The sequence below is a fragment of the Hesperophylax consimilis genome, chromosome 16 (genome assembly GCF_061612785.1).
Source record: "Hesperophylax consimilis isolate HC1 chromosome 16, BYU_Hcon_1.0, whole genome shotgun sequence".
In the NCBI taxonomy this organism is placed as follows: domain Eukaryota; kingdom Metazoa; phylum Arthropoda; class Insecta; order Trichoptera; family Limnephilidae; genus Hesperophylax; species Hesperophylax consimilis.
In genome coordinates, this window is record NC_142851.1 from 21,034,238 (window position 1) to 21,059,723 (window position 25,486).

The following is a 25,486-nucleotide window of genomic DNA, read 5'->3' on the forward strand; positions in this document are numbered from 1 at the left end:
GCTACGCAAGGTTTGTATATACTGGTTTGTGATTTAATTCTAACACGATATTATGAAAATAATCCAACTCTTGATATGAACATAGTCGCCGTCGGCTGCGACTATAACGGCGCCGCATACTAATTGACATATCACGTAAGTGACTTGATAAACGAAATTAAAATTATAAGTGCGTATTTTTCCGTCTCCCCGACATAATAAATCATGTTTTTAATTAAAAAAGCTAAATCCATTTATTTGAAAGTGAAATATTGCGTATTAAGAGTGAAGTGGAATAAGAGAAAAATAATATAAAATTCAATTCCGTAAATAGTTAAATTTTCTCCGCTGTTTTTCAGTGCTAAACTGATTGTGTAAACCATAGTGTAAACCATTTATTTTATTAATTCCTTCTCAATCTTTTACGCGCATTATGCATAAATCGACATTCATTTCCAGCAGTGACAGCCGGCGAAATTTGGGGTGCTATAAGAAATAATTAATTACCTACCTATTTTGTGACACCATATTTTCCTTCTTTATTCTATAGTATTTTTAAACACTCGCGATTTTTTCAATTGGGTGGGTACCTACCTACCAACCTTTTTTCCTAATTATTCTACTACTCCATAATTTTATTTTTTTTATGTTAAATTTAAAACCATGAACTAACTGAATAAATCAATAACTACATATTTGATTACTTACTGTACCTATGGGACCACATCCTCGAGATTTATTTTTATTTGCTAAATGTGTAGATATTTACTACACGTAACATTTTCGTTTGTATTCTGACCACGATCTTTATTTTTCTCCTAATAACATGTTTTAAACCTACATAATATATCATAGTTGCATGACGCTAACGTTGGTATCTATGATGATTTATGGTGATATTTTTAATTGCAAAGTACATCAATGTCTTAAATAAATTACATTGAGTTAAATCAATTACATGTCCATAAATAAAATACTTATGATTCTGTCAAAAATATGTTGCGAATCGCAACTTGCGATAAACAGCGACAATTTAGTTGTTATCAGTTAACATTTCAGTGTAAAGAATTTACATAATAATCAATTATCATATTATTTATCTCAGAGTGCGATAACATTCGTTAATTGGAGAAGGCTCGTCGCATAAATAAACCAATCACGCTCGGCGGTAGCGATTTTCGTTGAACGTCTCTAGACTTGCTAGTGAACTTAAAAGGTTTCCTGTGAGTGGTTTATTTATTGGTTTCCTCCTTGAAAAACAACTGTCAAATGTTTACGTAAAGCAAGTTACAATTTTTTATAACAGTGAAAACAGTTTCAGAGTAGAAGTGGATGATGCGGGCCTTTATTTTATTGGCGATAACTGCTTTCGTCAGTCCTTTAGCAAAGAGTTGCGCCGAACCGGCTAACAATTATATTTTGAGTTTGAACTCTGACAACCCCGTGGGAAGTGGGTGGACCGTTGAAAATAAAAATGGAAGTAAGTTACGTCCCAACTTTTCTTATAAACATTGTAACGTTTGTTATCTGCACTAAATTTTTCAAAGTCTCCGAAATGTCGTTTGGTTAACATTTTCATTTGCGTGTTTTATCTGAATTTTCCCTTTAGAATCTTGATAGAAATGTTTGGATAGGTACCTACTTTTAGTGCTTTTGTGAACACACCCCTTTGGTTTTATATTGGAGATAAAACAAAAATAATGCATACCGTCCCTTGATTTTTCGCGCTAAATTGCTAGATTTTATGCATTGTTCGATTTAGCAAACTCTACATTCATTTTATTTAAAACTAGCTGACGTCTGCCCGGCGTTGCACGACTTTTCTCTACTTTTAATAAATATAATATCCATGTATTATAATATAAGAAATTCTCTAAATGACAGTGAACACCCTAAAAAACTCCGTTGCATAGATTAGAAGAACTAAGCGCACAAACAGCAGATAGTGACTTTGTTTTATACTATTTAGAGATACCAATGTATTGTCACGATTACGAATTTACTAAAAGTTTATAGGAAACGGCATGTAATCCCGTTTTTAGTTCATTATGATCTGGGATGTTCCGGGATGTTCCCGAATGTTCCAAACTATTCCCGAACAATCCAGAATGTTGTGGGATGTTCTGAAATATTGTGGAATGCTCTTGAATACTCTCAAATGTTCTGGACAGTTCTAGAAATTTCTAGAGGGCTAATTTCCAGCGCTCATATATTCAATAGCACGCCCCTCAGGTAAAACAGGAAACCTTCTTTATGGATGGAGGATAGAGGGCTACCACACCATATCCGTTGATCCCATCCCACTCCCACTCCCTTGATCGTACCGGGACTCATGTCTGAGTTTTAGTGGCATGAACATTATACACTTTCTTTTATAATATATATTGATTAATATAAATATAGGTAAATACATATTTTTCGCATTCATCATCTAATTAGGTACCTATAAGTCAATATCATGATATCTATACAGGATGTTAATACGTACCTGATTTGAACCAGTGATTCCCGAGGTTATTAAATTTGTAGCAAAAAATTTAGATGACATTTTGGACTCCGGTGTCTTTTTTTAAAACTACAAACATGGAAAGTAAGGGTCGTGGTGGGAAGTTTGGCGGTTACTCGGCTTAGTGACCACTGACCCGTGACGACATATGAAAGATTTTTTTGCTTTTTTCAAATCCGGCTAAAACGATCAAAATCAGACGGAAAACACGTGACTTCACAAGTACCTCGGTTTTGGTCAATCCTACTCAGGTTGGTATGAAATCAACAAATCCCAATTTATTTTAAATATTTAATAAGATTTCCAAAACAAATTAATTTTTTAAAATTATCTGTATACTGCAGGGGTAACGCGTGACTGAGTTTACGCAGTGCAACCTTTAACAAAATTGTCCGCTTTCTCATGCATGCGGCCGACCGCCCGTGAGATAGCGGCTTAAGTTCTCTCAGAGCCCATCGACCAATCACAGGGCGTTATAGTAGGGCTTTTTATGAAGAAGTAAAGAAATGTCTCCCTAAAACAAAACGTTTTTAAAATGACCGGTCAGTGGCTTAGTTGGCATTGCATCTGATTCCCACCCAGGCTTCATGAGTTCAATCCCTCCGCTGGCTAAGTCCTCCATCACGACACAAGCAACATGTTCTGCTTACTGTGGTGGTAGTAGGAGTTTTTAAAATATTGTGAGGTTATTCGTAACCCGGGAATGGTTGTCTTTCTTTTAAAAAATATATTTAATAATAATGATGATGACAGACTAGCACTGTAACTGGGTGCATAATTAATCAGTGCACACCAATGAAGATACAATACATATAGACGCCTTGTAAAGCTCTCAAAGTGGCAAGCAAAAGAAACCTAACTTGTCGTGCTTTCGATTTTGTAGTTTTAATACTAAACTGTTACGTGTCGCCTAAGGTTGTGTGCTACCTCTGACTAAATTGCATAAAAAGTGCCTGATGTGTGATGAGAAAGTGATTAAATTACTCAGCAAACACTAGAAAACACCAAGAAATATTTTTTTATTTGTAAATAAAAGCAAATGAGACATTATCATAAAAATACAATTTTTTCTATTGTTTCCCACAGATTTTCAGCGCCATTAGAGAAAGTGAGGTAGCGAAAGTAGCAACATATAAGTATAAAAAGGACATCCTACTAGCAGTAGGTCATCTCATACAGTTTTCCTCTTATTCATCTTAATGTACGCGGGTAAGATTATTTTGTCATCTCAGTCACACCCGTGATGTAGAATGTAGTATTCAATTCAAATTTTAAACACAAAAATGCTGCCCTGTCCTATTGTTTATTTCGTTCAAACACACATATTCTTTGAGTCTCTATCATTGTCATACTTGAACAACATTTGAATTAAGAATTTACTGGAAACATAAAGCCGCGTCCAAATACGTGGCAAGCCTCTGCAAGCGTCCACAAGTCCCAGCGTCTGGTGCCGCGCGTGTGGCTTGGCTTGCGTAGGCTTGCAAGAGCTTGCGAGAGCTTGCCGCCGATCCGATCGAGGTCGGATATTTTGGCCCAAGCGGCAAGCGCTTGCGGCAAACGCTGGCGTGGCATCCACACGTTGGTACAACTTACGGACTAATAAACAAAAATTAGAATATTAAATGAATTATTTGGTACGCTTTCTATGGATTTTAATCATCCACCATCTTCTCTTTCGAATTCTTCGCTTTCTTTCGTTTTGTTTCGCTTTAAAATAGAAATAGGTTAGCGCAAAAATGACAGCTGATAACAGCTGCTTCGACGTCCGCCATCTTTGGGCGCTGCGAATAGTGCAAATGTACTGGCGCGCTTGCAAGTGTGGGGTCGCCAGCCATTCGCTTGCCAGAGCTTGCCTGAGCTTGCGACAAGCAGCTTGTCGCAAGGATCTGGACGTAGCATAAGAGTGTTTGTTACTTTTTACCACATTTTGTGAGACAATAATGTAATGTCATCGGTGCGCACAAGAGCTTCCATCCCGGGATCCCGGTTCTCGTGATCCCGGGCATCTCAAATACCTTTTGCGGCACCGTAATCTCGGTGCTGCGCTTGTCTCAATTCTGGGTTTATTGGATTGTTCTTCATTTCACAACATTGGTTCATATGTGGGAATATATTTTATTGGCAGTATGATACAGGTCATAAAGATTTTGGGGTAGGTTTTATTTATTGTGCTGTTTCTTAGAAGCAAGGAAAGTTCTATTGGAGCCTGAACATTCAGTATTTAGTATTGTGACATCACTACATCGGTATTGTTCAGGCAGACATTTATCTTCTCAATTTTAGCTATGTCAGCTAATACAACAATTTCTTTCAAACAGTGGTTTTGCTCTTCAATTGAAAGAGTCACAGCTCGTCGAATAAATTAACGTTGGACTCGTGTATTTACTTCGTACCAGCTGTTGCACAATGACCATCAAGATTATGCAGAAATTAATTTAGACTCACTGTTAAATGTTGGGCATTTGAACAAAACAACAATGATCTCAATGGTTGCTGACATGTCAAAATCAGTCGAAGAAAATGTGTCTTTTTTGGTGTCAAAATTAGACATTGAAATTGTGGAAGTCGATTTGAATCTGTGTCTACAAGAAACGCTCGATTGAGCTATTTATTGATCATTGAAATTAATTCCAAAATCTCTCCAAAAATAAAAAATAAATAATACAGTCAGAGATATTAATATCAAATATTATTTAAAAGGAGCTTCAAATTTCTAGTTTTATCCAATCTGTGTATAATACCCGACGAATAAAAATAAAACATTTGTTACAACTCCTATTTTTTAATATAATAATTTGAAAATTTATTTAATTATTATTTAAAAAAAATGAATTTTTTATAATATTATTTTTATTTTAAAATTTATAATTGGACTAGCTGACGTTTACCTGGCGTTGCTCGAATTTTCTCTACTTTCAATAAATATAATATCCATGTATTATATATATAAACCTTCTGGACGAAATTTTCTAAATGATAGTGAAAACCCTATCAAACTCTATTGCATGGTTTAGAAAACTAAGCGCACAAACAAACAGATGCGGATAGTGACTTTGTTTTATACTATTTAAAGATAGAAAGCCCCAATGCACACTAACCATCTTACTAATTAGATTCTTACTCGCCTGTTTAATTTTGGTGCGGTAATGCCAGCATTCAGCATGGTTTAAGACCGTTTTAACCAAACAAACGCCATGGTAATTAGTCAAGTTCATCACTGTTCTGAATATTATAATATTAATATTACATTATAATAAGGAGCAAAGCACACAAGATTCTATTACTAATGTAACTTCACACATTTACGAATCATTAGATAAGGGCGAAAAATATGTAGGTATTTTTATTGATCTCAGAAAAGCTTTTGATAGCATATCCCACGAAATTCTACTGAGAAAATTGGAAAATATAGGTATAAAAGAAAATTCGATTAAATGGAATACCAACTATTTAAAAAATCGCCCACAAGTCGTAAAAATTAATCAGGTTAATAGTGATAAAGAAATATCAGACTTTGGAATCCCGCAAGGTACAGTGCTTGGACCAATTCTTTTTACAATATATATTATGTTAACGATATTTTCTTTCAACCATTGCATGGACATATTACTTCATATGCCGATGATACAGTACTAATAATAAAGGAAAAGACTTGGGAAAAAGTATCGCTAAAAGCCACAGAAGACATAAACACTCTTAAGAATTTCTTCGACATTAATTTACTGTCACTAAATAGCAATAAAACAGTTGTCATTCCATTAGCAATATAATCAAAAGACACCCCTAAACACTTTGACATTATCATACATGACAATTCCAAAACACACGATAAAAATTATTGTATCACAAACTGCTCAATATTAAAAACAACAAACACAATCAAATATCTAGGAATAATTATAGATAAAAATCTGAAATGGAAAGACCAAATATATCAAGTTGTAAAAAAGATTAGAAAACTAATATATATATTCAAGAATCAGAAATTTTTTGTCGATAAAAAACCTATATTTAATATACTATGCTTTGGTTCAATCAACTTTACAATATGCCATCATTAGTTGGGGATCCGCATATAAAACTAACCTCCTTCCAATAGAAGTCGTGCAGAGAATAATTATTAAAATCATATAAAAAAAACATTCGGACTACCCAACAGACCGCTTATTCGAAGAATTTCAAGTACCTCCTTTTAAAGATCTGTACATTAAAAATTCATTAATTCAAATCATAAAAGAAAAAAAAAGTACCAATTTCTAACTGAAAACCGCACTCGACTTAAATACATTTTCCATGTCCAAAATTAAACACTTCATTTGCACAAAATTATTATGCATACCAAGGAAGAACTTTTTTCAATCAACTCCCTGGGGAAATTAGAATCATAAACGACAAAAGCCAAGCTTTGAGCATTTTGAAATATATTTTAAAGATAAACTATCAAAATAATGAAAAGTAAATATTCTACTTAAGAAGCAATTTGTTCTCCAAATATAGTATACATATTAATAAAAAAATAAAAAATAATTGTCTTTATCCCAGAAACTAATAACATCATATTTTTATTTATATATTATAGCTACTAGTAGTAAATTTTACTTACAATATTTTTTTCCTACTTCTCTTTATTCTATATGTATATCTACAATAACATAATGTACACTCCTCTTCCAACCACAAGTGAATGCTTCTCTGGAAGAGTAGTATTAAAGATTGTCATTGTAAATTGTAAACCTTATTACTTACATGTACTTTTCCTTTAATAAAAAAAAAAATATATATATATATATATTTACACCACGTTTATTAGTAAGGGTTAATCTGAAAACGAAATTCATGACAACAAAACAACTATCGTTGTAGATGAAGTTGAATAAGATATTTGTTTTGGTAAAGTCATAAGCCATTGTAATAAGTCAAATTTTTCACTGTTCTGACCTTATGCTCCGCATTATATTTACACCACGTTTTTTAGTAAGGCTGTTATTAGTAATCTTCAGTGAATAAATGGTTATATTTTATGTTTCCGCTCCTTTTTTTCACCTGTATGTTTATATGGTTTCAATTAAACGTCGAAATTGTTCGACTACCAAAAACAGACGGTAGGTATGCAGGGTTTTTGTCTGCTATTTCATCCTTATTTTGTTATATTAAATTTACGACTTCTTGTTCGCCAGCGTATCTATGTACTAGTTTTTCTGGGGAAACTGCTTAAAGTAGAATATAATATACTACTTTTAAAAATATACAATTTAATTACTACTTACACTGTTCTATTAATAAAACATCATTTTGCAAAATAACAAGTAAGTTATCACAAAAATGGAATCAGCTGGCGCAAGGCAAAAATTTCGCATCAGCAATCAGAAGCAGCGAGCAGAAGTTTAATGAATTTTTTATAACATATTATCTTCAATTAACAAAACTTTTTCCAGGTATTAAAACCACTGCAACCGTTCCGGGTGGAATATATTCCGACCTGATGAATAGCGGGATTATTGACGACGTATACTTCAAAGATAATGACGTTAAAACAAGATGGGTCTCCAAAATTGATTGGCTTTACAAAAGAACGTTCAATGGTAGCTATTTTTATAATTATTTTAATCTTTTTACCATTAGTTTGTCACAGTTTTAATACATATTATATTTTATTAATTTCAGTTTCCAGTGAAATTTTGGAGAAGGCAACTGTGGACCTTGTATTCGATGGTCTCGACACAATTGCATATATTTTTATCAATGACAATCTAGTTGGATTGACGGAAAACATGTTTATGAGATTCAAATTCAACATAAAACAATATCTACAGGTTTGTGTGACTTGTCAAATTAATTTAATCTTGTTACGATATAGAGATGTGATTAAATATTATTAAACCAATCGCTGCTCCTATTAATGATTAGGAGATGGTCTTCACAGCTCCGGTAAGCATTCAGATCATAGGCCAATGGACCTACGACATTGCATAATTTTAGAAAACCTAAATAATGTTTCAAAACACCATACTATAAACCTGTTCGACCACAAATGGAAAACTGTTACGTAGCTAATGAAGCGCAGTGCGAGAAGCGATTGCAACGTGGAAAGCCACCAACTAACGCAAGCGATCACTAATAAATCACGCCCTTTCCGCGCATGGCAAGAGACATGCAGACGCACTTTCTTTTGCTTGCGGTCTAGCTATAGCATAGTTGCCAAACCTGAACAGTGGTGGAAGTAAAGTATGATCTTTATTTTTAGACTGTTATATTTAAATTGATAAAATTCAGTTGTTTCTTTAGGAAGGTGTAAATGAGGTGGCCATCATGTTTGAGTCTCCGGTGCTTAAGGCTGCCTCACTATCGGAAAAGGAGATGATTCCTCCGGAGTGTGTTCCCTCGTACTACAATGGGGAGTGCCACGCCAATCAACTGAGGAAAATGCAGGCATCATTTTCGTGGGACTGGGGCCCAGCTTTTCCCTCTGTTGGAATTTGGTAAATATTATTATACAACATAATAATTTCCTTTGTGAGTGAGGGTGAGAACTTTTGAAAATTGGAATTGATTGATGTCTTGTGGAAATTATCAAACTATTTTAGAGTAAAGAAAAATAATTCTTGCTCTAAACTTCAACCAACACGTCCATGTCTTGTGGAAATTATCAAACTATTTTAGAGTAAAGAAAAATAATTCTTGCTCTAAACTTCAACCAACACGTCCACAACGCCTCGATAAAAATAATTTTTAGTAAGCCACCCTCACTGGAATAAATTTAAGTACATCCTGATGTTTATCGTTTGTTTACAGTGACATCATTAATTATTTATATCAATAAGTTTGTGCTGCATCTTTAAGATAACTCAACTGTTGTCGGACGTTATATCTTTTTATGTTCAATTGTATTGTATTTAAGATTAGTTTATCTCCATCGCTGATTGAGATTTGCCTTAAAATATATAATAATTATGCCCATTGCATAATATCTTACTTTCCTCACATAGTGGTGTAATATTGTTATAAATGTAATTAAATTTATACACTGAAGAGATAAACCGATAAATGTATTGTGGGCGTGTCCGTGTGCCACAAGTACGCTTTTACTTTAGGTGAAATTGATCAAACATATTCTTGAACATATTATTATCAATTTAAATGAAATAAATAACTTTGCAACACCATATTTATATTATTTGAGATTTTCACAGCCAAAAGTATTATAGTGATTTTTTTGGGGTATTATGCCGTGTTGCGCTACCTTTTTCTTTAACCAACATTTCGGATAGCATTACAGTGTCCATCATCGCATCACATCTGCCCTGATGATGGACACTGTAATGCTGTCCGAAACGTTGGCTAAAGAAGGAGGTAGCGCAACAAGGCATAACACCCCAAAAATGAATCACGAGAACCATATTTATCCCGACGAGAAACCATTGGTTTTGAAACATGTGGATCCTTTTTGATTAAGCAAAGATTTTTATTTTATTTTAATTAAAATGATGCCACAAAGAGTTTTTGTAATTATTGAAGATAATGTAATTATCAATATTAAAGTTGTGTTCTCAGTTTACATAAGACAAAGGAATCGAAATGTCTTATGTAAACTGTTGACATCAGTTTTCTTTCAAATCAATATCATGGGATTTTGTATTGAGTGATTTTGTCAATTAATTTTTTAGGAAACCAGTAAATCTAGAAGCGTACAACAGCGCCGTTATAAGGGATATACTGACTGATGCAAAATACATAGAAAGTGATGCATCCTGGAATTTGACCCTGAAAGTTTTTCTGGATGTTTCTGGGAGAATCAGTGATCTGGAGGGACACTTGCAAGCCTCAATAGCTCTGGAAAATGGAGTTATTCTGAGGGCATATGAGTTTGTCAAGGATAATGTTCTTAAGCGAGATGACTTGGAGAAAGAGCTGAGTATTATAATAAGCAATGTAAGTATAAGATGTAAAAATGATTTATTTTTTGCTGTGAAAGGTTGTGGTAAAAAAACACTGCTACGAGGGAACGTTTTTAAGTTCGCGGAATGGGGGGGAAAGGAGTGGAAATAAAAATCCAAATTTATTTTTCCTTTTCAATATATTCACCAGCTATCCTAATACATTTTTCGGATCTTTTAATTAACTTATGTATATCCTCAAAAAAAAAACACTTTCACTTCTTCATCACTTGAAAACTTTTCCCCACAAAGTTCTTTTTTCAAGTTTGGAAAAAGGTAATAATCACTGGGAGCTAGGTCAGGACTGTAGGGTGGATGTGGCAAAATTTGGAAGCCCTTCTTCTGCAGGGCAGCCATCGCAACACTGCTCTTGTGAACAGTTGTCGGGTAAATTTTCCCCTTCTTTTCTCCTTGATGGCTTCCTTTAATTGCTCTAGAATTGAAGCGTAGTAAACTCCGGTTATGGAAACACTTTTATCTTTGTAATCGATCAACAGGATTCCTTCTGAGTCTCAAAAGACTGTCGCCATGATTTTCCCAGCCGATTGTGACACCTTAAACTTTTTGGGTGGTGGTGTGCCTTTCTTGTGCCACTGCTTAGAGTCCTGTTTAGACTCAAGTTCATAATGATGAACCCAAGTTTCATCACCAGTAACAATTTGAGCCAACACTCCATCTTTGTATTCCCTACAGAGGTCCAAAAATGCACGAGAACACTCCACGCGCTGTTGTTTTCGAGGCGGCGTAAGCATTCTCGGCACCCATCTTGCGCTGACTTTTGTCATGCCAAGATGGTTGTGAAGAATTTTTAAAATGGTTGTATCTGATACTCCAACCATTTTTGCGAGCTATTTCTTCTTTAGTCGGGCATCTTCTGTTATTAATGTTTCGACTTATTGAATAATTTCCGGAGTGGTCACCTCGATAAGTCTTCCTGGCTATGGGTCGTCTTCAAGCGACTCCCTGCCTTGTTTAAAGAGGGTATGCCACTTGTAAACCATATTTTTACTTGGACAAGAGTCCCCGTAAACGGATGACATCTCTCCCAGTATGATCTGAACTGATTTTCCTTGCTTGGTAAGGAATTTGTATAACAGCGCGGAACCCGATTTTCTCCATATTCCCAATTCTCCCCTTGATTGACTTGTTTGATCGACGATAGCTCAAAGACTAATGACCTAATTACGATAAAACCCAGTATTTATACTAATAATGAGTTGCTCAATTAGTACCTAATTCAGTGACACCCCCACTAATCACCTACCTACCCATTCCGCAAACTTAATTACGCCCCCTCGTAGGTACATAATATTATTATTCTTTCGTATAATAATATATCATATAATTTTGAGAGATCTTGAGCGAATTTCATACGAATGCGATTCAATTAGTTTGACATTGAATTCACTCCATGAAGTGCAATGAAATAGCGTTCGCATGGACTTCTCCCACGAAACATTCCTCGTGTCCAGTGGCGTCTATCTCTGAGGAGTGTTGGAGCTGCGCACTCCCTAAATTTCAGTTAATCTAAAAATAATAATTACCAACCAATAATAATATCATCAAAAATCAAAGCAAATAACCTAGCAATGCCGCGGAAATCTTCGACGAGGCAGAATTATCTGAAGACACCATACAATTATTTATATCTTCTATATAAATAAAAATGTTTGTTTTTTTCAAAATCATAAATCATTGAAAGTTCTTCGCCGATTGCTTTGAAATCTTGACAGAATGTTGCATTCGAATGCGCATATGTTTTTATATACCCATATTATATATATAGATGTCACCGGTGACAGTAAAAAACATGCTTTGTTTAAAAACAGCACCATCTGCTGGACTTAAGAGCAAAACGCGCCATTGTTTCTCTATCTGCACAAACAGAATGAGCCACAGCAACGCATGGTGGGGTACAGCTGGTATTGAATAAAATTTGAAGAGCACCCCAAGAACCCAATAAATTTCCAGAAATCTGTTACACATTATAATTTTCATATTTTTTTCAACATTCTCTTCAGAAGGTTTCAAACTATGATAATAAAAGCACAGAAATTGAATACTACATATTTATTGACAAGGAAATTATAGAAAACAATTGTGTTTTCCTACACAAACACTGTGCAGTCCTTCATAACTTGATTAAGCTTGATTTTCTGTCTCGTAATTTCCTAGTTTTTATTCTAGTAAGAAGAAATAGTAGGCCTTCTTGTGATAACCATTTCCAGGATTACCGCAACAAATGCTTCCATCTCTGGTATTGTGCAAGGCTTTCAAAATTTAGTGTCCGATTGAGGTTTCAAATTTGGATGCGATTCAAAAAATTGCGAAGCATACCGATTAGTTTCGATAACCATTTTGGTATACAAAGACTCGGTAAAAAATAAATTGAAATACTCCAGGGGGGCTGCGTCGCTTCGAGGAGTATGCTTGGGTCCACATACTTCGAGAAACGAATACTGAGTTTGTTTTGCAAACGTAGCATTTGGCGGTAGTTCCAAGAATTGCGTATTTGATTGTGTCACATTTTCAAGCTCATTTCACTATCTTTGCTGTCACTAATAACACGCAACCTCCGATTGACAGGATCCACAATATCACTTCCGCTATCGCTCTCATAATCACTAACGTAGATTTCAAATTGTTCCGTCATTTCAACATCTATATCTGAACTTTCACTCATGTTCGACATTCTGAAATCAAAATTAGGAATGTAAAAAAAAATAATAATAACCGTGTTCATAGAAAAAACTGTGATTGAATAAATTTAATTTAATGAATATAAATATGAACTATGAATTAGGCTACTCCCTTGTGATCCATCGATAGAAATACAAACACAATGGGATAACCTTAAGTCAGTTATACGTGAAACTTGTGATGCAAATTTGAAAGTTGATAAGCAAATTAGAAAAAAGAATTGGATGACTGACCACATTTTGAACTTAATGGATGAGAGACGTAAACACAAACATAATGAGACACAATATAAAAACTTACAAAGAATGATTAGACGTGAAATTAAAAAAGCCAAAGAAGAATGGATGAAGTCACAGTGTGAAGAACTAGAATCGTACAGTCGTAGTCACAATGCATTCAAACTTCACAAAAAATTAAAGGAAATTACAGGCACTTCTAGAAGAATTACTCCATCATGTTTAGTTGACGATTCCAATAAATTAATATTGGATGAAAAAGATATTTTACAAACATGGGAAAAGTATATTCATGATACATTCAAAGATATTAGACCTGACATTAATATTCCCAATGATCAATTGCATGGACCATCGATTTTAAAATCAGAAATTCTTCATGCGATAAAGACTTCAGACAATAGAAAAGCGTGCGGACCAGACGATATTCCAGTTGAGGTGTTGAAGCTCTTTAATGATGAAAATGTTGACTACCTGTTGAGGTTATTTAATTCTATATACGACACAGGGAATATACCCCAAGATTGGCTAAAATCCACCTTCGTGACATTGCCTAAAAAACAATACCCTAAGAAGTGCAGTGACTATCGATTAATAAGCCTGATGAGTCATGTCCTTAAATTATTCCTCAAAATAATACATGCCAGGATACGCAATAAGTGCGAGCAGGACTTGGATGACACCCAGTTTGGCTTCAAAAATGCGTTTGGGACGCGTGAGGCATTATTGTCTATCGATGTACTATTGCAAAAGTGTCGTGACCAAAGAAAGGAAGTTTTTGCCTGTTTTATTGACTACGAAAAGGCATTTGACAGGGTAAAACATGCTGACCTAATGAAAATGCTTGCGGATTGTAACGTTGACACCAAAGACCAGAATTTCATAAAAAACCTGTATTGGTTCCAAACAGCAGAAATAAGACATGGGAATGAGAGATCTAATGCAATTGCCATTCAGCGTGGAGTACGACAAGGCTGTATCCTGTCGCCACTATTGTTTAATCTCTATTCCAACTATGTCTTTAAAAGAGCCCTAAGTAATACTGAGAAGGGTCTTAAGATCAACGGAGTTGTCATTAATAACATAAGATACGCAGATGATACTGTATTACTAGCTGACTGTTTCGATGACCTCCAAGACCTATTAAATCTTGTTAATAATGCTGGTGAGCAACTGGGCCTAACAATCAACGTCAATAAAACAAAATGGATGACTTTTGGACGACTAGATCACTCTGAATCAGTGATACAGTTAAATGGTTGCAATGTCGAAAAGGTCGAAAGATTTAGATACCTCGGCAGTATTCTCACGGAGACTCTTGACCCAGATGTAGAGGTTAGGTGCAGAATTGAAGCAGCAAGAACTGCGTTCATTAAAATGAAATCCCTCTTCTGCAATGATAATATCAGCTTAAAACTAAGGCAGAGAATGCTAAAATGTTATGTGTGGTCGGTCTTGTTGTATGGATGTGAAACATGGACCTTGAAAGTAAATACCATGAACAGGTTAGAGGCTTTTGAAATGTGGCTTCACCGGAGAATACTCAAAGTACCATGGACCGACATGATCACCAACACAGAAATTCTCAGGCGGGCTAGAGCAGAGAGAGAACTGCTTAGATTAATAAAAATCAGGAAAATTTCATATCTGGGTCATGTACTTCGAGGGGAGAAGTATCACTTGCTCCAGTTAATTTTGAAAGGCAAGATAGAGGGTCGCAGAGGGCCTGGTAGGAGACAAATGTCTTGGCTGCGAAACATACGAGAGTGGACCGGCATTAGAAGTGTGGAGGAGCTATTCCGGGCAGCGCAAGACAAAGAGACATTTTCAAGAGTGATCGCCAACGTCGGGGGGACCTGATACGGCACATAAAGAAGAAGAAGAAATATGAACGCGGGAACACGACCGTCACTGATGCGCGCCAAAAGTGAACTGTCGAAACGAGCGCTACCGCGACGCTAGCATTTTTCACACACCTACCTATGAGCGCCACGGCGCCTTTTGGCACTGTAAGGGTTAAAAGGTTGTACATCACTGACTCATCTATAACTGTGCTTTAGTTACTAAAAAGAATTTAAAAATTTTTTTTAGGCAGACGCGAAAAGATGGTGGCCTAATGGATATGGAGAACAGGCCCTGTATAATGTGACAGTTACCTTCCAAAGTACTCAATTTGTCGATGAATATTTCTATAAAACAATCAAAACTGGTTTCCGAACTCTCGAGCTCATTCAAGAGGATTACAGTGAGTTATAAATATTATTTTTTATGGAACTGTAAACATCACTGAACATAACCCTTTATCAAGCAGAGCTAATACCAAAATATGCATATTATGTCTGTATCTGTTGCAGGATTTGAACACTTTCCTGAATTGTACCTGAAACATTATGTCAATGAGGGGGGTGAGTCTATATCTTTTGCGCTAGAGTAACGCGTAGAGGCGAAGTCCATGTGAAAGCGATTTCTATTCGAGTTTGAATTCACTTCAATTCGTTCCAAGTAGAGAAATGATATTGCATTCGCTCCCGTCAATGATCAAATAAAATTATTCTCTATTCCATGGCTCCCACACACAACACAAAATGCAAACGCAAAAGATACAGCTTTACCCCCCAGATTATTGTTGAGTACCTCAAACAAGATGCTCTACAAATGTCCCATACAAAACGCAAAATGTCCCGCCACCTCGAAAAATGTATTTATCCCACCTCTTTTTCTTTGTATTACTACAAAAGAGGTGGTGAGGTGGTTGGTGTATTGGCACTACATCACTACATTTCACGGGGGTGGGGGTGGTGAGGTGGACAACGTGCAGGGGGAGGGGGGTTTGATCGGGATGGGTTTTAATTTTTTATTATTTTGTGAATACTGCGCAAATTTCAGAAGGAGGGTGGGCGTTTAGGGAGAGTTGAAATGAGTGGGGATAGGTGGTAGCTCGAGGGGGTGTGGTGGATGTGTGCAGGGGGCAATGTGAAGGGGGGTAGGTCAGGGTTTTTAATTTTTATTATGTGAATACCGCACAAGAGTCCAAACTGCTCCCAATCGGCTGAAGCCAGTTGAGGGATGCAGCACTACTTACATAACTGTAATATATTCATTCATATGACGTGTTTGGTGCTTAGCAAATTTTTCTCCGATATTTTATAGCCACCCACCCCCATCCCCCTTCGGATGTGAAGATATTGCAACCCCGCACTTCACTTGAGATAGGACACCTCATTTCAGTATTTGAGTGCCTCATACAAACTCATTCTGATATCATGCCCTACCCAACACTACCCTAGATCCGTTTTTAATAATAATAATAATAAGAAGAATTTATTTCAGAATGTATTCAAACAGAATGAAATTATTTAAGTTGTTGAATAACAGATGGCGCTGCGTTCGCCTCATCGAACATTCATCCACACATGCGCAAGTCCATCACGAGAAGCAGCGTCGCGATATTTTGATATTTCATTTGGCATTTGTTATGTATCACAACGCAGTGCGTGCATAATTTTGTACGATTTATTTTAATTTATCTATTTGTGTAGGTGTATTACAGTGAACAATGCCGGCAAGACGCAAGGGGGCCCATTTTGTGCCGTCGAACGAATAAAACAACAAACATGCAAAATAGTAGAGCAGAAAGAACAGACATTCAAATCCAACAAGATTCCGAATTTGTGCATGTCGCAATTGGGTAAATCTCAATCTCAAGAGGAACGAGCTGAACGAAATCAATTTCTTTTTTTTTTGCTTAAATTTCGGCACACAATTATAATTGGCATGTTCTCGCGTGGGCAAACCATCGAGCTTATTTGTGGTAGCTAAAGACGGACTGACAAAAAATTTTCTACACTCAATTGCTCTTCGAAATTAATATTGATTTTCTTTGTTTCATTTTCCTAATTTAGAATAAAATATAATATATAGATTTTTTTTCACTTTTCATTTAACTTTTAAAAGATCGAACAATGAATATGTTTGTTACTTTAATGAAACACATTGAATTAAGTAAATGAATGGTTAGCGTTTTTTTGTTTTTATCGGCGGTCATCGTCTTCAGTGCTCCATTCATCTTTCTGCCATAGATACCATCCCCACACACTTACAATACATTCGTTATTTTTTATTTAACAACCGAAATATTCACTATAAATAATTTATATGGCAGAACAACGTTTGCCGGGTCATCTAGTTGCGTCATAAAATTTGAAGATAATATCATTTAATTGCCTTCATCAATAAGTGTTTGACATCATAACACATTTTTTTTAGATAATGGGCTGACATTTTACTTCAAGATAAATGGACATCCTCTCTTCATGAAAGGATCCAACTGGATTCCTGGCAAAATCCTTCCCGAACATGGCTACGAAGAAGACATGGGTAAGATTGTGATTTCACAAACATTTCTACATTACTAACTAATATTTAGTTACATCTAAGATTTGTCCAAGTTTTAACGCACTTTGATCTTATTGAACAATTTAGATGGTTTCTCATTTTGTGTCGAACAAATAAATATTTTAAAGCACCATGATGAAAATTACGCTTCAAGCTGAAATTAATTTCATTGACCTGGACATCTTGGACAGAAAGAGCTGTGCTAATTTCATAACACTAGAGCTCACCATTCCCGAGTTTTAAGTGAGACGTCCAAAGAAGTTTTCTTCTTTGTGGTTAACCCCTTCATTAATCATTAAAAAATAAAAAAAATGGCAAAAAATTAATTTAAAAAAAAAACACTTTTTTTTATAATTTTTTTTTTACCGAATATATATATCCTTCATAAAAGTCATTTCGGGACTGAAAGTTGATATTATGGTGCATAGTGTGGGCCAAGAAATAAAAAAAAATCGTAAAAATATTCATTTTTGTTTATTAAAAACATTGCATAGTGATTTTACCCAATTTGCAGATATTGTGAGATATGTGTTTTAAATCAACGCAGCTACCATAAATCGTATTTATTTTCACCCAGTATATTCGGGAGTAGTCTCTTCTGCAGGTAAAGTTTACCCGAGTTATCTCTGGTGGGGGAATTTGCGCACATAATAGACACCACTATACTACTCGGCGTAGTCTTTAAGTTGTTAGTATAACTTACTTGAAGACAGTAAAACATGTCCAGAAGTAATTTTACTGGAATAATGGAGGATTATCTTACCATTATATAATTTGATTGTTTCTGAATGATGGGGTTTGGTTATCTTATCATTATATAATTTGATTTTTTCTGAATAATAAAGTTTGATTGTCTGACCATTATGTAATTTGATTGTTTCAGAATAATGTAGTCTGATTATCTGACCACTAGTAATTTGATTGTTTCAGTGGACAACCTCCTAGAGGCGGCGCAAGTCATCCACATGAACATGCTAAGGGTGTGGGGAGGGGGGGTGTATGAGTCAGATTACTTCTACCAAAAGTGTGACGAACTGGGCATCCTGGTCTGGCAGGACATAATGTTTGCTTGCAGCATGTACCCAGCCAACTCCAAGTTCTTAAGGTACCAACCTAACCTTACTTTTTTTTTAAATGTGATTAAGTGAACAGACACACTAGAGAACATTGGTATCGTTTGCACTATATCCACAATATCTACAGTTGCGACGCCTCTAAAGAGACCCCTGTTACAATTTAAAGGAACCCCGTAATGTCCAGTGAGACAGACCCCTCACATGATCATAGATTGTGATCTAAATTTAATTTACTATCAGCTATATACATATTATGAATTCTTTCAGTTCTGTACAAGAGGAGGTGGAGCAGGTTGTTAAACGTCTGCAGCATCATCCCAGCATTGCCATCTGGGCAGGAAACAATGAGAATGAAATTGCTCTGAGGGGCAACTGGTACGAAACCAAGTCTAACTTCACCCACTACAAAGAGGAATACATCAAGCTTTACGTTGATAGCATTCGCCCCGTCGTTAGAAAAATAGACCCAACGAGAAGCTATGTTGTCTCAAGTCCAAGCAACGGTATCAAATCTGAAGAAGAAGGCTATATTGCTGAGAATCCGGGAGACCCCAGATTTGGAGACAACCATTATTATAATTATCTATCGGATCTGTGGTCAATGGACACATATCCCAAAACACGTTTCTGTTCAGAGTACGGATTCCAATCTGTTCCCTCCCTCGAAACCCTCCGCACAGCCACTGATGATCCAAATGATCTCCATGTAAATAGCTACTTCATGCAGCACAGGGAACATAGTGAATCTAATAACTATAACAATATGCTCGTGCAAATTGTCAAACAGTTTGGACCTTTGGATATTGTTGATTCCAATTACACGGCCATATTTCAATTCTACACTCAGGTATTTATTAAAAAATTTCTTTTATACTTCTAAAATATTTTATATTCTGTTGCTATTGATTATCAATGTGAAATTTTTTGACACTAAAATAATTAAACTAGGTAATTCAAGCATGGGCATATAAAACAGAGACAGAATTCTATCGTCAGTCCCGAGATGATTGGATGACAATGGGAGCTTTGTATTGGCAGCTCAACGACGTCTGGCAAGCTCCATCGTGGTCAGGAATCGGTGAGCTACAATCAACTGCTTTACTAAATAGTTCAAACACTGCTGTTTGACTGGGAATACCCGGACTGCTGCAGCAGTCGATGTTGACAGCTTATTTCGAATATCCACTGCTGGTAGCAGTTTGTATTCCCACCCGTTATGTAACAAAAATATTAATTTACCACTTTATTCCAGAATTTAACGGTTACTGGAAAATGCTGCATTATTATGGAAAGGATTTCTTCAGCCCAGTCTTAATATCTCCGAGACAATTGCTGACAAATGAAATTGAAGTTCACATCATCAACGATAATCTTCAGCCGATTCTGAATGCTACTGTGGTGGTAGAGCAGTTTAAGTGGGACTCAATGAACCCCGTTGACACACAAACCAGTCAGGTCGATATCAAACCCCTGTCAGCGGAGAAGTTTGGAAGTGATATAGAATTACCTGGTGCTGCAGAGCGCAAGCTTATTTACTATAGATTCAGTCTGAAAGATGCTGATTCTAACCTCTTAAGTCCGTACAACTACATTTTCCCTGTCAAATTAAAAGATATCGATGGATACAAGGCTCCCAATGTTACGGTAACTATTATTTTTTTTATCTTCAGAAAATTGAACCTTTAATAAAATCACTAATATCAGTTTAATAATCTCTAAAATATCATGAATTATTTAAATAACGAATGATTTTAAAGTTTAGTTAGGTTTTTACGACTTACAATCAATGTTAAACTATCATGTAGCCATTGACAGACAATTTTATAGCAAACCAACTAAGAACCTACTAAGGAAATAAATTTTTATACTTTTACCTTAACCACTCAGAACATTAGAACGTCAAAAGACGTAAATATGATAATAGCGGTCAAGACATTAGAACGTCTTTTCACGTAAATGCGCGAGATTTTACAAAAATCGATTTATTTCCATCACTAGTATACGGATTGCCATGATTTAAAAAACAGAGTATCGATAATGAATAACGCTACGCGTCTGTATTCAAGAATATCTATGGAACGTAGAGGTGCATTATCTAAACCGATTGGATCTGTCATCTTGTTCGTTCATAATTTATAGCGTTTCTAAATAATTTATTAAAAATATTTTAGTTTGGACGGTTAATATTTTGAGGTGACTAATAGTTTTTAATTATATTTCTTCAATATATAAAGTGTTATTTCTTTATGATACTCAGAAAAAAGTACATTTTTCACGGCTTTGAAATAATGGTCAGCGATTTTTACATATTTTTGACGTTTTCATAAAATGTATATTTAGAAACGCAAATATTTACGTATTACAACACAATGCGATAGTGGATTTCATAATCTTTCCAAAACATTTTTTAGAATGAGGCTACGTTTCCCAAAACGTGAGTTATGAAGCTTTTAGCAAAACTCGTAAATAACACAAAAATTATCACGTTTTGACAGTTCTCAAAGGAACACACAGTAAATAAAAGTCTTTGTCTGAGAGGTTAAGAAATCGAATTTTATTTAACTTTTTTTTTAATTAAACAAATGATTTCATGCATGTCAAAGATAAAATACATCTTTATAAATAAAAATGTAAATGTTCATTTGTTCAAAATCTTAAATCTCCGAAAGTTCTTCACGGATTGCTTTGAAATTTTGACACAACGCTGCATTTGAATATGCATGTGTTTTTATATTATATTATAATATGCGTTTTTGAAAAACAGCACATCAACGCGTGCCGGGGTACAGTTAGTAATAAATAAATTTGTTTGCAGTATGAAATTCTCAATGTCAGCGGAGACGGTCCAGTGTACGACGTGATAGTCAGAACCGACGGTGTGGGGCTCTTTTTGTGGCTGCAGATTGAGCATGACGTTGGCTTCCTCTCGGAAAATGGCTTCATTATGTCCGACAAGGAAAAGAGACTGAAGCTCTACGTCGTCAACAGAAAGAACCTCTCCAAACTGAAGAACCTTCAACTAAAGATCTACGATCCAAAACATTTCTCCAAACATTACGAAGTAAAACAAGTTGAATGAGAATAAATAATTATCATTTTGTGCTAAGAAAAGTTTACAAGTGAAAAACTAACACACTTTACCACATCGTTACCATATTGTAAAAGTAAAACAATTTAATTCATATTTGTGTCTTTTTTTATTTATGCATTTAAAAGTTTTTTATAAGTACGTGAGTGAAAATAAAAGCATTTTTTTAATACAAGCGTAATTATAATGTAAAAAATAAACAAATGATAACTCCTAATATGAAAATAAAACATAAATATAATTATCCCTTTGTCCTCTTGGTATATTCAAACATTAATCAGCTTTCCTTTAAGTGTAATCTACTTACTATACTTTGTGAAATACAATAATATATTGAAGCCATAGTAATCTTAATCTGTTCATTAATTTATTTCAATGCTATTCGAATTACTTTTGTATTTGGTACAACATCAGCTGACCGTATCTGTTGACGTATCACATTTCATCAATATAATTTGGTGATGTTAAATGTTAGCTTTAAATTAAATGTCAAATAATTTACAGCAGGTACGTAACTCACAACACAAAGATCACAGATTTCCATCCATAAAAAATAAATATGCATAAAAAAACACAAAAACTGTGTAAAAAAATCCAATTATACAACATTATTATGTACCCGCCTCAGAACAGAAATCTTCTAGTGAGGCGGGTTACTTTCACATTTGTAATATTGATCATGTAATTGCAATAAACGCCCGGGTTTCCGGCAATTAATAAAAAAATATATATATAGATGCATATGAAAACAAAGACAGCAATCTCCACCATTGGTCTAAAATGAGTGATATTTGAAGATCGATAGAGAAACAAAAATACTATCGACAGCTGCAAAGGTTTCGGAGCAAAAATGACAGAATCCCATACATTTTTGAATAAAGAGGGTGACAGAATAAGCCATAAGTTAAAATCGTTTTATATAACTCCATATTGCTCGCCATACAATCCCATACAGATCTGTCACACCTAAAAAGATGATGTGTTGTGAGGCTATATTTTAAAATTATGCGATCCCCTCTACTACCTACGGCAGGAGAACGGGTCAGAACAATTTACAGAGCGCCATAATTACGCAGCTGTCATCTGTCAAAGCGACAGATCCCATACAAAGAAATGATTTTCGACGGTAGTTCCCCAATTGATCTGAGTAAGATTATAGCGTAGTGTGTCACCCCAACATATAATACGTATACGCCACGCCCAAAATATGGGTGCATAATGTGTATAAGGCTTTGTTGTATTTAGTTCAACTACAACAAAGGCAATCTCCTTTAGGTTACAGAACAAAAACGGCTGTATTTGTTTGGGCCAATCAGAGAGCCAGAAATATAATATTAAACATGGCCGCACCATACAAAAAATGAACCTAAAAAAAATGGTGTTTACAGTTCCCAACAATACTGGCAAAATCTACATGTATTTGGAACAAAACTAGCAGCATCCAATCTCTGCACAACAAAAGCGGCAATCTCCATCCGTCAATTGAAAATAAATATTAATTATTATGATACAATTAATCAAATATAAACAGAGTGTAACTTATAAAAACACTTACTAACAAAAATTATATTTTATAATCAAGTGTGGGAAACTACAAAAAAAACATTTATTGCGTTTTAGTCAAAATGAACAGAAGTGGAGAGTGCTCTCTTGTTTCAAGACGCCTCATGTTATTGTGTACTGTATGTATATCCTACACTAGCTGTGCGTCACTATTTTCACTAATGGTACCCCTTAATATGAAATAATATTATATTTCCTTTTACATAAGGAACACGTTTTACATTGACTAGGAATTTGACATTTCATCATATGGTGAATGAGAGTACATAACAATAACATGGTACATATATAATATAACATTCAGCATAAAAAGTTTAAAAAATTATATATATGAACTTTTCAAAAAAGCAAATGCATAACCTGTTTCAAGTAATAATTTAATATGCCTGAATAAAATCACTTACTATTATAATATTCTGCAGAATTGCTTTGCAAAAAACCTTTAGGCCTTTCGTAAACGGAGATACTTACAAGCGACTACAATTTTGTGTGCGTAGCTTACGCGTCGCTTGTGAGAATCCACCTATTTTGGTAGTGTCAGTATTCAACGCGACGTGTCGACAACGGAACAATCATCAGTTGCGCGCTACTGACAGTGCTGGTAGCACACTACGCTAGTTGCATATGTATCTACTACAGGGCCTTGATTCTCGACGAAGTCATTCCACTCGAACAACTGGTGGTTCGACCCACTTGTTGTTCGTACGGAATGAATTTTGACATTTGGCGTATGTGATTATGTACCTTCGACGAGATTCAAGAATAAGAATGTTTACCAATGTATGTACTTTCCACAGCGATTGCGAGCGCCCTGGATTGAAGAATCGATACCCTGGTTTGACAGAAATGGTGTCAGAGCTAGATTTAAAATTTAAATTTGTTCTGGAGGTGGGAAAATATTCATGTTTATATAACTATAATTAACAGAAATTTGTAAGAAAGGATTTAACAGAGAAGGCGGGGATTGAGGTTATGAAAAAAGTCAATTTGACATCATTCTTATGATCATTTTTTCTGCTTTAATAATAATAAAAACGAAGAATATTGTCTTCATCGCTTGAGTCACTTGACATTGTATTATTTCCATGGCTCTACGTGAAAAATAGATCAAGTTCAGTATAATTCGGGTGGCGCGGTGTGCGGAAACTAGCTTTAAAGAGTAGCATATCGGTAGGCTATTTGCGTTTACATCGCACTCACATAGATAAAAATAATATTCATATAAAAAATTTTAAAAATATATATTTTCATATAATATCAATATATATCTCTTCCATTCAAAATAAAAAAAGATTACGTAAATTGTGTAAAAAAAAATCATAATTAAATAAAAAAGTTGAAATCACAGAAAAAATTAATTAACAATAATTTGTTTGTGTTATAAATTGGCACAAAAACGACAATTGGGAAAGAAGGATTCAATTTATTGCTAACAAACATTATTCAATAAAATAAATTTAAATGCATAATGGTGAACCAATATAAATGTTACATGCAAAACATTTTATTATCAGATAATAAATGGAAACCAAAGATTCTTTCAGAGCATAGCATAAATTACCCCATTTCTATCACAAAAATATATAATTTTAAAATATAGTCATGGTCAATATTATTAACATTATATTGAGTTAGTTTATAGGTTTAGTAAGTTAATACGAGATTGGTTTCATTCAATTAATTGACAAATACATATTAAGATTTAACTGTCTTAGTTTTGGTATTTAAATGTCCTAGTTTCACTATCCGACTTTGCCCAAGCTTAAAGGCCCTTTTCTGATTGAACATTTGAAAAATATGGGGTCTTGTTATAAATTGTTGGGAATTTTGTTTACAATAAAAAGGATGGAAAAATTCGTAGTGGAAATTAGAGTTTAGGAACTGAAAACAGTTACATTAATCTTGGAATTTAGGACTGAAAAAGCTGTGCAAAATTCATGATGTGAAAGACATTTAGAGTTTTTGCTGCTTAGAATTAAGAACGTGATGTGCTGTCATAATCTTTTAGT

At 34.8% G+C, this 25,486-nt stretch overlaps 1 protein-coding gene across 3 annotated transcripts; it reads left to right on the forward strand.

Annotated features, from left to right (window-relative positions):
* The first annotated feature begins 1,083 nt into the window (after positions 1-1,083).
* beta-Man (beta-mannosidase) lies at positions 1,084-24,939 on the forward strand. Of its 3 annotated transcripts, none has more exons than XM_089641024.1 (13): positions 1,136-1,202; positions 1,295-1,459; positions 7,921-8,067; positions 8,150-8,298; positions 8,771-8,964; positions 10,150-10,414; positions 15,447-15,600; positions 17,622-17,732; positions 18,681-18,855; positions 19,094-19,673; positions 19,775-19,904; positions 20,079-20,470; positions 21,642-24,939. In XM_089641024.1, exons 2-13 carry the CDS (start codon positions 1,312-1,314, stop codon positions 21,903-21,905), a joined length of 2,709 nt encoding a protein of 902 aa, XP_089497150.1. In that variant the 5' UTR covers positions 1,136-1,202; positions 1,295-1,311; the 3' UTR covers positions 21,906-24,939. The 3 variants fall into 3 exon arrangements, with proteins under 3 accessions (XP_089497149.1, XP_089497150.1, XP_089497151.1); XM_089641025.1 differs by lacking the exon at positions 1,136-1,202 and adding an exon at positions 3,572-3,694 and having other exon boundaries at positions 1,382-1,459; XM_089641023.1 differs by having other exon boundaries at positions 1,084-1,459.
* The last annotated feature ends 547 nt before the right edge of the window (positions 24,940-25,486 follow it).